Source organism: Ranitomeya imitator, unplaced genomic scaffold (assembly GCF_032444005.1).
Source record: "Ranitomeya imitator isolate aRanImi1 unplaced genomic scaffold, aRanImi1.pri SCAFFOLD_590, whole genome shotgun sequence".
Classification (NCBI taxonomy): domain Eukaryota; kingdom Metazoa; phylum Chordata; class Amphibia; order Anura; family Dendrobatidae; genus Ranitomeya; species Ranitomeya imitator.
The window spans coordinates 278,020-293,153 of record NW_027193464.1 but is presented as its reverse complement, the minus strand read 5'-3'; the positions used below and the strand labels follow the sequence as shown (position 1 = coordinate 293,153).

General features: G+C 45.2%; 1 protein-coding gene across 3 annotated transcripts in view; it reads right to left on the bottom strand.

Moving 5' to 3' along the window:
- The window catches only part of LOC138653385 (5-oxoprolinase-like), a 49,927-nt gene extending 36,368 nt beyond the window's left edge, over positions 1-13,559 (bottom strand). The window contains exons 1-13 of one of the 3 annotated variants that reach the window (XM_069743242.1): positions 13,452-13,554; positions 13,316-13,356; positions 6,351-6,541; positions 6,059-6,250; positions 5,769-5,883; positions 5,523-5,646; positions 5,244-5,439; positions 5,008-5,173; positions 3,849-3,987; positions 3,643-3,710; positions 3,210-3,475; positions 975-1,087; positions 720-890 (exon numbers count right to left, since the gene is read on the bottom strand). In XM_069743242.1, coding sequence (XP_069599343.1) covers positions 720-890; positions 975-1,087; positions 3,210-3,475; positions 3,643-3,710; positions 3,849-3,987; positions 5,008-5,173; positions 5,244-5,439; positions 5,523-5,646; positions 5,769-5,883; positions 6,059-6,250; positions 6,351-6,518 — 1,718 coding nt within the window. In that variant the 5' untranslated portion in view covers positions 6,519-6,541; positions 13,316-13,356; positions 13,452-13,554. Of the gene's footprint in view, positions 1-719; positions 891-974; positions 1,088-3,209; positions 3,476-3,642; positions 3,711-3,848; positions 3,988-5,007; positions 5,174-5,243; positions 5,440-5,522; positions 5,647-5,768; positions 5,884-6,058; positions 6,251-6,350; positions 6,542-13,212 lie in introns of all 3 variants that reach the window. The other 2 variants (XM_069743241.1, XM_069743240.1) reach the window with 2 other exon arrangements.
- Between the last annotated feature and the right edge of the window lie 1,575 nt (positions 13,560-15,134).

The following is a 15,134-nucleotide window of genomic DNA, read 5'->3' as shown; positions in this document are numbered from 1 at the left end:
GACGATCATGCGAACCTCCGATCCCGTGGGGTTCTAGAGCACTGATCTCAGGATCACTGGGGACTCCAGGGGTCCATCCCAATTATTCCCTAGCCTATGGCTTGAGGGTAACTTTTGATTCTACAACGGTTCTGGAGAAAAAGGCACCAACCTCTCCAAGAGCTTAGACAACAAGGGTGGCCTAGATCACAGGGGGTGGTGGCATTAGATTTTCACCTCCACCAGGGATGAAGAAATTAACGTACCTGCTGTTCTAGCCCATCAGGGGTGCCAACACTGACCTCTTTACTAACGGAGACCAGAGGGACGGTGACATTATCATCTCTTTTGCTCTCGACCACCAGGGATGCAGATAATTACGTCTCCATTACCCTAGACCACCAGGTACGGTGACATTACCTCCTAAACTGTCGAGAAAACTGGCGCTAACAACTAAAGTGAAGAAGACCATGAGGATTGGGCATTAGCCACTACATTGCCTGGCACAAAAACAGGAATTAGGGGACATGGAATGTAAGGGGGGAAAAGTGTTAAATATCCCGCCACCAAGGAGAGGTCAGGTCAGCCCCTGTAACATGCCGCTACACTAGAAATGCAGCAAGGGCTGACATACTTGATTTTTGGGGGTAAACTTGGGTGCATTGTAAAAACTGAGACACCTGGTAAATGTTACATATAATACTTCTGTACCAGGAACTAATATCTACGGCGCCAATTACCGGTGAAATCCTTGCTGCCGGAGAGATTCTATGCACTGCGACTCCAAGGCTGCGATTCTCTCCTCCAACAGCGGAAAGGAGTCTTTACTGTACAGCACAGAACTCGGCTCCTGAGCCTCGTGTACGACGTCCGCCAGCGCCATGCCGAACGCCGACAGCACGCCCCCGTATCTGGAAACAACCGACACAAAATCCGGGGTCAATAAACCGACTCATGGGTTCTAGAGCAAGAAAGGAACAATACGAGCCGCTCACTTGTGAATAAACACGGTCTTCATGCCGAGAGAACGAGCGATAGCACAAGCGTGCTGCCCCCCGGCCCCTCCAAAGCACGCCAGCACGTGACCAGACGTGTCGTGACCCTTGGCCTGTACACAAAAGGAAAACACACTCAATATTATTCACCGATATCACAGTCATTTGTTTTCACAATTTCTGGATACAATTTTGTTTTATCTTTCTGCTAATATCACATGAGGGCTCGCTGTTTTATAGAGGGGTGAGCAGTAGCCTTAAAGGCAACCATTTAATATGTTATAGCAAATAATACAATGGTAAGAAAAAAACAAAAAAATGTTATGCATTGGAATGCTGAAGAATAAACATAATTCCGCCATTGTTGCTCGGGATTGCATTTTTATAACATTCACTGTGCGGTAACTTATTCTGCCGGTCTGTGCGATCACATTTACATACATCTTCATATATTACTCTCAAACTATTATATCTAGATTTTATTTTTTTTCGGTGTTAGTATATTTTATGTTTATTTTTTTTCGGGGTTAGTATATTTTATGTTTATTTTTTTTCGGTGTAAGTGTATTTTATTTTTTTCGGGGTTAGTATATTTTATTTTAATTTTTTTTTCGGGGTTAGTATATTTTATGTTTATTTTTTTTCGGTTTAAGTGTATTTTATTTTTTTCGGGGTTAGTATATTTTATGTTTATTTTTTTTCGTGGTTAGTATATTTAATTTTTATTTTTTTCGGGGTTAGTATATTTTAGTTTTGTTTTCTTTCGGTGTTAGTATATTTAATTTTTATTTTTTTCGGGGTTAGTATATTTTAGTTTTGTTTTCTTTCGGTGTTAGTATATTTTATGTTTATTTTTTTTCGGGGATAGTACATTTTTTTGTTTTCTTTTGGTTTTAGTATATTTTATGCTTATTTTTTGGGGGGGTTAGCATATTTTATTTTTTTCAGGGTTAGTATTTTTTTTTTAGGGTTAGTATATTTTAGTTTTGTTTTTTTTCAGGGTTAGTGCATTTTTTTTTTTTTTTTCAGGGTTAGTGCATTTTTTTTTTTTTTTCAGGGTTAGTATATTTTATTTTTGTTTTCTTTCAGTGTTAGTATATTTTATGTTTATTTATTTCAGGGTTAGCATATTTTATTTTTGTTGTTTTTCAGGGTTAGTATATATATTTTTTTCGGGGTTAGTATATTTTATTTTTGTTTTTTTCAGGGTTAGTGCATTTTATTTTTATTTTTTTCGGGGTTAGTATATTTTATTTTTATTTTTTTCGGGGTTAGTATATTTTAGTTTTGTTTTTTCAGGGTTAGTATATTTTTATTTTTTTTCGGGGTTAGTATATTTTTTTTTTTTCAGGGTTAGTATATTTCAGTTTTATTTTTTTTCAGAGTTAGTATATTTTATTTTCTCTGCCTTGTTTTCTGTGGCAGGAGGTTCATTGTTACATTTGGACTTTTTGACTGTTTTTTTTTTAATGTTTTTAGAATTGACCATAAAAGACAATTCTAGTGTTTTTTTTTATGTTTTTTTCCAGCTTTTATTTACATGGCGACACCAAATGAGTTTCTATCATTTTTCACAGAATAGTAATGGAGTAGACTGGACCCTCTACGTCCTGTTCACATCACGTTGGGGCTTCAGTCTGATGCTGTGGATAAAAATGGTGGTGCAGCCAATGACTATAATGAAGCATGCGGAGTCACTCTGCGCTCCCTCTGACCTCTTTTTCTGCAGTGTCCACATTTTCGAGGAGGACACCAATTTGTGGATGACTGCACTTTCGTTCTCACTTCACAGTCAGAGCACAAATTGACTTCGTCTGCGGTTTCGCCCGATTCCGCTTTTTCAGGGACTAAATTTAGACAGAATCCCGGACAGAGCCACTAATGGGAGTGTAAAGCTTGCTGTGAACATAGCCTTATGCTTTTATGTCTACAGCAAATTATTTTATTTTTCTATTATTATTTTTGCAGCTACTTTTCACATTTTTCAGACGCCCTTTATGGAGTTGAACCTGTAATCGCTTGTATAACACACTGCGAGGCCAGTGTACCGCAGTGTGCTGTAAATCTAACAACACCCTATGAATCCCCTGTGAAGAGCAGGGATGGGCAATATTTTGACAGGCGTACCACAATATCTTGGTCTAAACATGGATGCAACTGATGCAGCATCTAAGGGGTGACAGATTAGAGGTTCACTCATGAATACGGATATTACAGTCGCCCATCAGTCCGCACCTGAGTGAGTGATCGGATTGGGCGACACATGGCTTCGTTGGCCACTCGGATGAAACCCATGGCCACTTCCTCAACGCTAAGCCAAGCTCCGCCCCCTGGTCGGCCATGTTGGAATTGGTTGATTTCCAAAGTGAGTTCCTTAAACATTCGAGTTGTGTCTTCCTTTGAGAGAGGCTGGTCCTCAGATGGACCAAAGATCCGAGGAAAGTAATCAGGCAGGAGACGGCCTAGACAGAGGTTGGCGTCGGTTACCGTCAGGGGTCCCCCTAGAGAAGGACGGGTGTGTTTACTGATGGTTTAGGAAAGGGTCACATAAATGTCTTGAAAGTACCAAGTAATCAGGACATTCGGCCTTTGAATAGATTCTAGGAATGATTCCAGTCACTGACTTCCTTCCATATATGACTGGAATCCCCATCCTAAAGCCTTTTACCCTTCCTGTAGCACGCGGGTCCAGGGTGGGCTCCTGCAGACTCCGGCCCCACAACAAACAATCCCGATCTGAAAAACAGATCAGAGTCCATTATTATTATTATAACATTTGGTCAGATGAACGGCCGTGTGAACAAAGCTCTTCAGGTAAGGATGAAAGTCGCTGCAGTCTCCTAATGACTGGTACGAATGTCTCTATACACCCACCTAAAGAAAAGCATGGAGCCCCCGCCAGCAGCCACCGTGTTCACATCCAGCTGCGGGGCCTGGATGCTGATCCCCGCGGTGGTGGCCTCAAACACATGTTCATACTCCCCCGCATAGCGGCTGACGTCTGTGGAGGTCCCTGGTAGGGAGAGAGGAGCGAGGGTGAGAAGTATCCGAATCTCTGATCTCCTAGTGCCCTACAGCAGCAGGTACTACAAGCCTCAGCATTGCCACTACAAGAAGGAAAGTGGTGGAAATCACAGGATGGAGACGTCACTGATCTGGAAATTATCAAAAGTGGAAACTAAGCTTTCAAAATCTCTCGATATATTTAGTATGGAGCATAAGCATCACATGCAGAAATCTCCGCAGTTATAGCCTCAGCTGCTATCACCGAGGTTATTAATGGTCGTCTGAGGAAGGTTCTGCTGCTGAGTGTACAAATCATCAAGATCCTCTGCTGGCAGCTCCTGTGTACACATATTACTGATCCCAAATGATATCCTCTATTATACCCCAGAGCTGCACTCACTATTCTGCTGGTGCAGTCACTGTGTACATACATACAATACTGATCCTGAGTTACCTCCTGTATTATACCCCAGAGCTGCACTCACTATTCTGCTGGTGCAGTCACGGTGTACATACATTACATTACTGATCCGGAGTTACCTCCTGTATTATACCCCAGAGCTGCACTCACTATTCTGCTGGTGCAGTCATTGTGTGCATACATTACTGATCCGGAGTTACATCCTGTATTATACTCCAGAGCTGCACTCACTATTCTGCTGGTGCAGTCATTGTGTACATACATTACTGATCCTGAGTTACCTCCTGTATTATACCCCAGAGCTGCACTCACTATTCTGCTGGTGCAGTCACTGTGTACATACATTACATTACTGATCCTGAGTTACATCCTGTATTATACCCCAGAGCTGCACTCACTATTCTGCTGGTGCAGTCACTTTGTACATCCATTACTGATTCTGAGTTACATCCTGTATTATACTCCAGAGCTGCACTCACTATTCTGCTGGTTATTATTGGAAAAAGTCAGCAATGTTGTATACAGATAGTCATTAACGTTGACAGATTATGTGGAAAGTTGATAATCGTGTTCGGAGGTGAATTCCCCATTGATCTTCTATCTCACCTCCCATATCAAAGCCAATAACCGGCTGACGATTTTCGGGCTGGTAGGTGGTGATTGCGTAACCTACTACGCCCCCTGCTGGTCCAGAAAGGATGGCACGTGACCCATTGAAGCTGTGCATTGGAGTCAGTCCTCCATCTGAGCGCATAAAGAGAACTTGGAGATCCTGAAAAAAGTGACAGATCACGTGAATTCAGCATCACTGCCAAAGGGGCTGCAATTAAATAAAGTCTCACCCTGAGATGGTCCTGAAAGCCGCTGCGAAACCCATCCAGATATCTCTGTATACACGGGGTCAGATAGGCGTCAGCACAAACCGTGAAGCCCCTGGGCACCATCCGAATCATTGGCATTACCTCCGAGGAAAGAGACACATGGGTGAAACCCAAGGAACGCGCCAGCTCCCCAATCTGATGCTCATGAGACGACCATCTGTGGGCGACAAAGTAACATCTAAATAACGAAAAATAGGAATTGCTAAGGAAAGTATCCCACAAAGTGACTCCTCCACTCACGCATATGAGTGCATCAGGACCACAGCGAGACTGCGGATCCCCCTGGACAAGACACCTTGCAGCAGGATCCTCAGCTTCTCCATGTTAATTGGCTCCCAGACTTCTAGGGTGTCACCTGTGGACCCTGAATACGGGAAGACACCAACATCTATCACATTCAGTTTAATGGTTGATAAAGCGACCACCAAATAACAGACAGATGTCATGTGAGATATCGGCCAGGCGTCCCACAACATCTGATCTCACCTATGAAGGTCTTCAGAGAAGGGTGTTTAGGAAGCTGACAGCCTCCTTGATGCAAAACGACTCTTTCCTCCACCTCAATCACTTCTTCATACAGAACCTCAGGCATACGAATTTCCTTAGAAGAAAAACATGGACAGGAGCCACATCTACCATGTGCCAACTATAATACAGGTGTCACATAATACGTGACAGAACGACTTTAATTGGTACCAGAGCCAAGATTCCATTGTTACCTCTGCAACCCCTATGGCTACAGCCCTGAATATTGTCCATATGACATGGAGGCTCACCAGGTCAAAGATTTTAGGCCGGGCTTGGTTTCCAATATGCAGCAAATCTCTGAAACCTTTTGTAATCAGCAGAGCGATCCTCTCTCCTTTTCGTTCCAGAAGAGCGTTGGTCGCCACTGTTGTCCCCATCCGTATCCATTCTATCTGCTGTGTGTCCAGAGGTTGGTCCCGGGGGTACGTACACCCAGTCTCCTGGAGATGAAAAAAAACCCACAAAATAAAAACAGAACTTAAATTATACAATATAGAGCAATGCTCCATCTCCGTGAAAACAGTTGTTTTGTCCTCTTACATTTTCTAGGATCCGCCGGATTCCCTCGGTGGGAGCGTCCTTGTAGTTTGCTGGATCCTCAGACAATAATTTCATGACACGAACCTTTCCTCCAGGGCATCGCGCGAAGACATCGGTGAAGGTGCCACCACGGTCTATGGCAAACTGGAACTTTTGAAGTTCGGCCATTATAGCTTGGCCACCTCACAGCTCTAGATAAAAAGCAAGAATAGTTTTCTTAATTGGTATTGTTTAGAAATGTTGCTTCAAGCCTAGATATTGCAAGCCTGATTCTTGTTGTCAATATCCTGGTTCCACTAGAAGCCTGAAGAAGAACACTGTCAGAAACATTGCCTTGTCATGAAACTCTGATGATGCCAATAAAATTTCCAGTTCGGAAAGTGGACTACTGCCAATGCGGTTCCTTTTCTATGGGCTTTCCTATAACTTTCTTGTTATGAAGCTTCCTTCTGTTCTTTTGACTCCATGATGGAATGTCCACCTAATATGTCCATGGCTATTGGTCACACATACTTAGAAGGTGGATAATATGTTGCGAAGGCCAGGGAACTACTATGGCTGCATTCACAAGATATTGGGAGTTTTGCTATATACTGCAACGCACGTGTATTACAGAATCTAGGCTTCAAAAACTCTTCGAAAACTCTTCCTACTAATTTCTAAGGGAATCCATATTGAGGTGCATATGGGAAGTTTTTCGAGTGTTTTCTTTTTCCTGAAGAGGTTTTCAAAAAACACCACATGGAAAGAAAAGAAAGATGCACATTAAGTGAATACATAGAGAATCCAAACCAAAACGAAGCATGATTGAGTGAAGTGGGCGAAGTCACTGATTGATAGGACCGTCCACTGGACTCCGAACCTCAGGAAAAAAAAACATGGATTAATCCTTTTCCCCAAAAACTATATATCCTTCTGCTCTATAAAATGAGGTCTGCAGATGGGACATGTTCACTGAGACAACAGAATGGAAAGGTCCATGAGTAGATGGGGATGAGGGGAAGGGGATGTGACAAGGCAAAGTCTGAATCGAAGCTTCAAACAGCTGACAGCAGAATTCTTTGGCACATTCCTCGGAGATAATCATTAATCCAATTATTTCTGTTCCCGAACCTCAGGAAAAAAAAACATGGATTAATCCTTTCCCCCAAAAACTATATATCCTTCTGCTCTATAAAATGAGGTCTGCAGATGGGACATGTTCACTGAGACAACAGAATGGAAAGGTCCATGAGTAGATGGGGATGAGGGGAAAAGGATGTGACAAGGCAAAGTCTGAATCGAAGCTTCAAACAGCTGACAGCAGAATTCTTTGGCACATTCCTCGGAGATAATCATTAATCCAATTATTTCTGTTCTTGGCTTTGAAAATAAATAGTTTTATGGTTCAATGAAGACAATTGTAGCAAAATGACTTTTAAAGTCCAAATAAAAAAAACAAACAACTGTCTGGAAACATCGACAGCCCCGAGATGATCATCCCTGGAGATTACACAGAAACGTGTAATTACACTGCTCAAAAATATAAAGGGAACCTTTAAACACCACAATGTAACTCCAAGTCAATCACTTCTGTGAAATCAATCTGTCCAGTAATGAAACAACACTGATTGTGAATCAATTTCTCCTGCTGTTGTGCAAATGGAACAGGTAGCAGCTAGAAATGATCGGCAATTAGCAAGACAGCCCTATAAAGGAGCGCTTCTGCGGGGAGTAACCACAGACCATTGCTCTGTCCTCATTCATTTTTGGCTGGTGTTTTGGTCAGTTTTGCATTCTGTCATTGCTTTCATCCCTAGAGTTATTGTACAGTAGTATGAGGCGGTGTTCTACAACCCACAGAGGTTGCTCAGGTAGTACAGCTCATCCAGGATGCCACATCAATGTGAGCAGGGTCATACTGGCCCACCGGAGAACCAGAGGATTCTCCGGTGGGCCCAGGCACTGACACCTGCTGGCATATTGGCCAACAGCTGCCTAGGGCCCCCACTGCTCCAGGGGCCCCCAGCCAGTCGTGTGTCGCTAATAGCGGTACACCCAGCTGTTATGGGGCCCCTGAGTCAAGGGGGGCACTCCTGGTGCCAGAGAGCAGCAGCTAGACAGGAGCCTGTCCCCGCTGCTAAAGAGAAATGAATATTCACGCTTCAGGCAATGATGATGGTGGAGGCAATGATGATGGTGGTGATGGGGGAGGCAATGATGATGGTGGTGGGGAAGAAAGCAATGATGGAGGTGGTTATCAGTACAATGGTGGAAGGGGAGAACAATCATGATGGTGGAGGGGCCTGCATTACACCCTGTGAGGGGGCTACATTATAATTCTGTGGGGGGCTGCATTATTCTCTCAGGGGGCTACATCATACTATATGAAGGGAGCTGCATTAAATTCTGTGGAGGGGCTGCATTATATTATATGTGCGGGGCTGCATTATTCTCTCAGGTGGCTACATCATACTATATGAGGGGAGCTGCATTATGCCCTATGAGGGGGCTACAGAATATTCTATGGGGGCTGCCTTATGAGGAGGCTACATTATATTCTGTGGAGGGGCTGCATTATATTATATGTGGGGAGCTGCATTATTCTTTCAGGTGGCTACATAATACTATATGAGGGGAGCTGCATTATGCCCTATGAGGGGGCTACAGTATATTCTATGGGTGGCTGCCTTATGAGGGGGCTACATTATATTCTGTGGAGGGGCTGCATTATAATATATGTGGGGAGCTGCATTATTCTTTCAGGTGGCTACATAATACTATATGAGGGGAGCTGCATTATGCCCTATGAGGGGGCTACAGTATATTCTATGGAGGTCTGCCTTATGAGGGGGTTGCATTATACATTATATTCTGTGGAGGGGCTGCATTATGCCATATGAGGGTGCTACATTATATCTTATGAGGGTGTTGCATTATATTTTGTGGGGTGCTGTATTATACCCTATGAGGGGAGCTGCATTATATTCCACGAGGGGGCTACCCCAACCCCTGCTACATAATTAAGACGTGAACTACCTTATATTATACCCTGATATAAGCGCTTTTTACCGCACAAATGGCGGTCTTGAATTTATTTCTATGTAGATACATAGTGGTCCCCAAGAATGATTTTCTCTGGTGGACCCAAGGTGCTCCAGTCCGACGCTGAATGTGAGCTATGGTAAGAAGGGCACCTGTGTGTTAGCACAGTGTCCAGAGCATGGAGCAGATATCAGGACACAGGCCAGTACACCAAGAGATGTGGAGGGGCCGTAGAACAACAACCCAACATCAGGATTGCTACCTGCATCCAGCAGGCCACTAACATCCATGTGTCTGCTCAAACTGTCATTAACAGATTCCATTAGGGCTCGACCTTCACAAGTGGGTGTTGCGCTTACAACCCAACACCATGTGGAGCGCCCCCAGACACAGGGCCTCGGGGTACTCGGTACCGGTTCTCTCTGTCTTGGTGCTGGGGTTGTCACGGTGGCTGGACCCGGTCCGTGACCCTGCTAAGGGGCGTCCAATAAAAGGGGTGATGAAAGTTGTCAAGGGTTCATGACGCCACCTGTGGTATTCGGTCAGGGTGTCCGACTCTGCTTAGGGGTCCGCTGGGGTGATGGAATGGCAGCTAGATGGTATACCTTCCCACAGGTGAAGTATATCCCCAGGGCTTCCCAGTAGAGTAGGTGGTGATGATGTGAGGCGCAGTTAATAACGAGGACACAGGGTTGCAGTCTCTTTACCTTTTTACTGAAGACTTCGGGATCCACAATCCAGGGCACTGCTAACTGGGGTGGCTGAGTCCGGCCGGTCCGAAGGCACATCCAGAGTTCCCTTTGCAGGTAGAAATCAGTGCCTACCAACTAGCGCTTGTTTGTTGTAGTCCTTCCCTGCTGAGCATTCGGGATAGTCCTCACAACTTTCGTATTCGTTCTTTCTCTTCTCCGTCCCCCAAATTTATCTGGCTAGGACGCACCCGTATGACGGGTAGGCTCGGAGCTATTCTGGGACCCTAGAGATGCCCCTCTCCAACTTTGCCCTCTATGTCTGCTTAGGTGATGTAAGGGAGACAGCCAACCTAAAATCAACTGTCCTGCCGCTGTTTGAAGTAATGCTTGAAGTCTGTTACTTCCTCGGTGTTCCGGCCACGCGCCTCAGTAGGATGTTGCCGATCTCGGGGCACGACTCCTACTGGTTATCTCCTTGTGCTGCGATTTCGTTTCTCACTTCTCCACAATATCCTTTGCTTCGTGTCCTTCCTTAGGATGCCGCCGCAAGATAGTGCAGGCGCGGCTCCGCAACTGTCTGTCCTTTCTGCTAGGTACCTGCCAGGAACCCACCCCTGACAGGTCCTCCCTGGAGCTCTCCCAGGCTGCATTCTGCCCTAACTTCCTATCCAACCCCCAGTTTTAAAAAAGTGTGAGAAGTGGCCTAATACATAGTGCCTTTTGCTCCCCCTGGTGGCCGGAGTGTGAAGTGTAATGTGTGACACTGATACCTGGTCAGGTGAACTCCTTTAGTGCAATCAGACATAACATCACTCCCCTTAGTGGCAGAGCGACATTACTGCAACGACCAGGACTCTGGGGCGCTGCACATGCAGGGCGATTGGCAATTTTCAGAGAACACCAAGATTGGCAGATTCGACATTGGCATCATGTGCTCTTCATGGATGAGAGCAGGTTCACAGTGAGCACATGTGACAGACGTGACAGAGTCTGGATACGTAATCGAGAACGTTCTGCTGCTTGTAACATCAAGCATGACCAGTTTGGAAGTGAGTCAGTAATGGTGTGGAGATGAATTTCCTTGGAGAGCCGTACAGCCCTTCGTGTGCTAGCCAGAGGTACCCTGAATGCTCCTCAGACCCATTGTGAGACCATAAGCAGATGCAGTGGGCCCTGGGTTTTTTCTGATAAATGACAAGGCTAGGCCTCATGTGGCTGAAGTGTGTCAGCAGTTCCTGCATAATGAAGGTATTGAGGTTATGGACTTGGCTGCCCGTTCCCCAGACTTGAATCCAATGGAGCACATCTCGGACATTATATCTCCAAGAGTTGACTGATGTTTTAATCTAGGTCTGGGAGGAGATCCCTCAGGGGAACGTCCGCCACCTCATCAGGAGAATGCCCAGGCAATGTAGGGAGGTCATACAGGCACGTGGAGGCCACACACACAACTGAGCATCATGTCCTTGTCTTGAGGCATTTCTACTGAAGTTGCATTAGCCTGTAATTTGATTTTCCACTTGGATTTTGAGTATCATTTGAAATCCAGACCTCTATGGGATATTAATTTTGATTTACATGGATCATTTGTATGGAAATCCTGAAGACATGACCTGTTGGTGGCTGTTGAGGACCAGAGTTGGCGAACACGGCCATATACCATGAATAGGGGATAACTTTCAAACTTGTGAATATCCCTTAACACCATTTCTTGTTGTGCTCTGTATCTAAATACCCTGACAAGACCAGAGTGGACTGTTGCCCCCCGACCATCTTAGCACCCAGAGCACAGGGCCCACCGCCCCATTCCCTGGACACCAGTCCCTTCACTTTCCATTACTCACATGATCAGTTTGCACTTACACCTAGAATCTTTTTTGGCAGCAGAAGTTTATGATTTCCACTTTAACAACTCGTTATCATCTCCAGTCCCACGAGGCGTCAAGTACTGTTTGTTTAGATAGATAATATAAAAAATAGACGACGAACACTGCCGATCACCCCGACTGTGAAATATGCAGAGAGAGCACCAAGGATAAATGACTGCAGTCCTATGTAAGACAACAGGTAACTGAGTACAGATAATGTCGATGTCATCTGCAGTCCTATGTAACACCACAGATAACACAGTGATAACTCTCTGAGTACAGATAATGTAGTAGATGTCACCTGCAGTCCTATGTAACACCACAGATAACACAGTGATAACTCTCTGAGTACAGATAATGTAGTAGATGTCACCTGCAGTCCTATGTAACACCACAGATAACTCTCTGAGTACAGATAATGTAGTAGATGTCACCTGCAGTCCTATGTAACACCACAGATAACACAGTGATAACTCTCCGAGTACAGATAATGTAGTAGATGTCACCTGCAGTCCTATGTAACACCACAGATAACACAGTGATAACTCTCCGAGTACAGATAATGTAGTAGAGGTCACCTGCAGTCCTATGTAACACCACAGATAACACAGTGATAACTCTCTGAGTACAGATAATGTAGTAGATGTCACCTGCAGTCCTATGTAACACCACAGATAACACAGTGATATCTCTCTGAGTACAGATAATGTAGTAGATGTCACCTGCAGTCCCATGTAACACCACATATAACACAGTGATATCTCTCTGAGTACAGATAATGTAGTAGACATAACCTGCAGTCCTATGTAACGCCGCATATAACACATCATTTTCTGTAATTCTTTAAAAAAAAAAGCGATAAAAGCAGCGAATGGAAAAAACAAACCCGAAACACAAGCGCCCACATTAATTAGTGCCGGGATCCACAGAGTTCTTTACAACATTTCGTAGGCCATGTGCACACGTTGCAGATTTCCTGCAGATCTGCACCTTTTTTTCCGCGCAGAAACGCTGCAGATCTGCAAGTGATTTACAGTACAATGTAAATCAATGGCAAAAAAAATGCTGCGCTAATGGTGCGGAAAAATCTGCACTGAAAACGCAGCAAATTCAGAAAAGGAGCATGACAATTCTTTTGTGCAGTTCTGCAGCGTTTCTGTACCATTACATAATCGAAATCCGCAGGGGTAAAAAAACGCATGAAATCCGCACAAAATCCGCAGCAAATCCGCAACAAAAACACACAAAATCCACAAGAAAAACGCATCAAATCTGCACCTGCGTTTTCTGCCAGGAGATGGAGCCGGTGACGATTTCTTAGATCCGCTGCGGCAGTGTGAATTACGGACCTGTGTGACGGCGCCGCTCACTTCCCACCTACCGGATGACGACTCTCCACGATCAGCTGGTGAAATCCTGCTCCTGGGGGAGGACGGACAGTGATTGGGGGGCTGCACGGCTCAGGTTAGAATCCCAGACTGTGCCCCAGAACTGTCGGCAGATCCGCTTGTACTGACCATGTGCCCTCCTCTGTATCTATGGCCAGACGTGTCCTGTATATTCCCTTCCTGCAGATTCTTCACCTGCTGCTTCTCCTCCGGCTCCTGGTGTCATGTGTCTGTGAACACTCACTAACCTGCTGCGCTGAAGGGGTTAACATTCCTGAATGCAGATTTATCCACACGCCTCCTACTCCTCCAATGAAAACCAGGAGTAATGAGCAGCCGCCTGTGATTGGCCAGGACAGTCATTCAGATAAAAGGTGCAGCCACATGGCCTGGTGCTGTGCAGTGTGGGGTCATGTGACCTGCGAGCAGGGTATATAAGGGCGCTGGTGTGTGAGTATACAGCAGTGCAGGAGCAGAGTCTGCATGTACACATGCTGGAATAGACAGGGTGATTGCTCAGAGATAGATTTGCATGAAGGGAAAAAAGGTCATTTTCGTATATATGTAATTCTGCACATAATGACATCAGGGCTGCAAATATCCAGCTACATGCAACGATGCAGGAAAAGTGCAAAACAAGGAGATTATGCACAAACCCAAATTACTCCATTGTGAATGAAGCCATCATAGGGCGTTCATAGAGGTGCACAGGGCCCGTAAAGTATCTACAGAAGCCTCATTTCATATACAGACAATCCAACAAAAAATAAATAGCGACCTACACACAATGATGATTATTCTCCTGTTACCTCGACAAGTGCTCCACCTGACAAATGGTTAGGATGAAAGATGAAACCTGTACAGCCCCTGTAACATTAAAGCTCCCTGTGACACAGCAGCATCTATCCCGACACAACAGCACAGCAGCATCTATCCCGATACAGCAGCACCTATCCCGATACAGCAGCATCTATCCCGACACAGCAGCACCTATCCCGATACAGCAGCATCTATCCCGACACAGCAGCACAGCAGCATCTATCCCGATACAGCAGCATTTATCCCGATACAGCAGCATTTATCCCGACACATCAGCAAAGCAGCATCTATCCCGATACAGCAGCATCTCTCCCGACACAGCAGCACAGCAGCATCTATCCCGACACAGCAGCATCTCTCCCGCCAGTCCAGCATCTCTCCCAACACAGCAGCATCTCCTACAATACCGTAGCATCTCTCCCACCAGTCCAGCATCTCTCCCGATACAGCAGCATCTATCCGGATACAGCAGCACAGCAGCATCTATCCCGATACAGCAGCACCTCTCCCGACACAGCAGCACCTATCCCGACACAGCAGCATCTCTCCCGCCAGTCCAGCATCTCTCCCAACACAGCAGCATTTCCTACAATACCGTAGCATCTCTCCCACCAGTCCAGCATCTCTCCCGATACAGCAGCATCTCTCCCACCAGTCCAGCATCTCTCCTGATTCAGCATCTTATCTCCTGACACAACAGCATCTGTCCCGACACAACAGCATCTCTCCCGACACAGCAGCATCTCTCCTGATACAGCATCTTCTCTCCCGACACAGCAGCATCTCTCCCACCAGTCCAGCATCTCTCCTGATTCAGCATCTTCTCTCCCGACACAGCAGCATCTCTCCCGACACAGCATACCTTCCGATACAGCAGCATCTCTCCCGATACCACAGTATGTCTCCAGATACATATTTCCTACAAAGACTCATGGCGTAATGTCCACATTAAATGGGTAATAGAAATAGATTTATTCAAAAATTTAACACAAT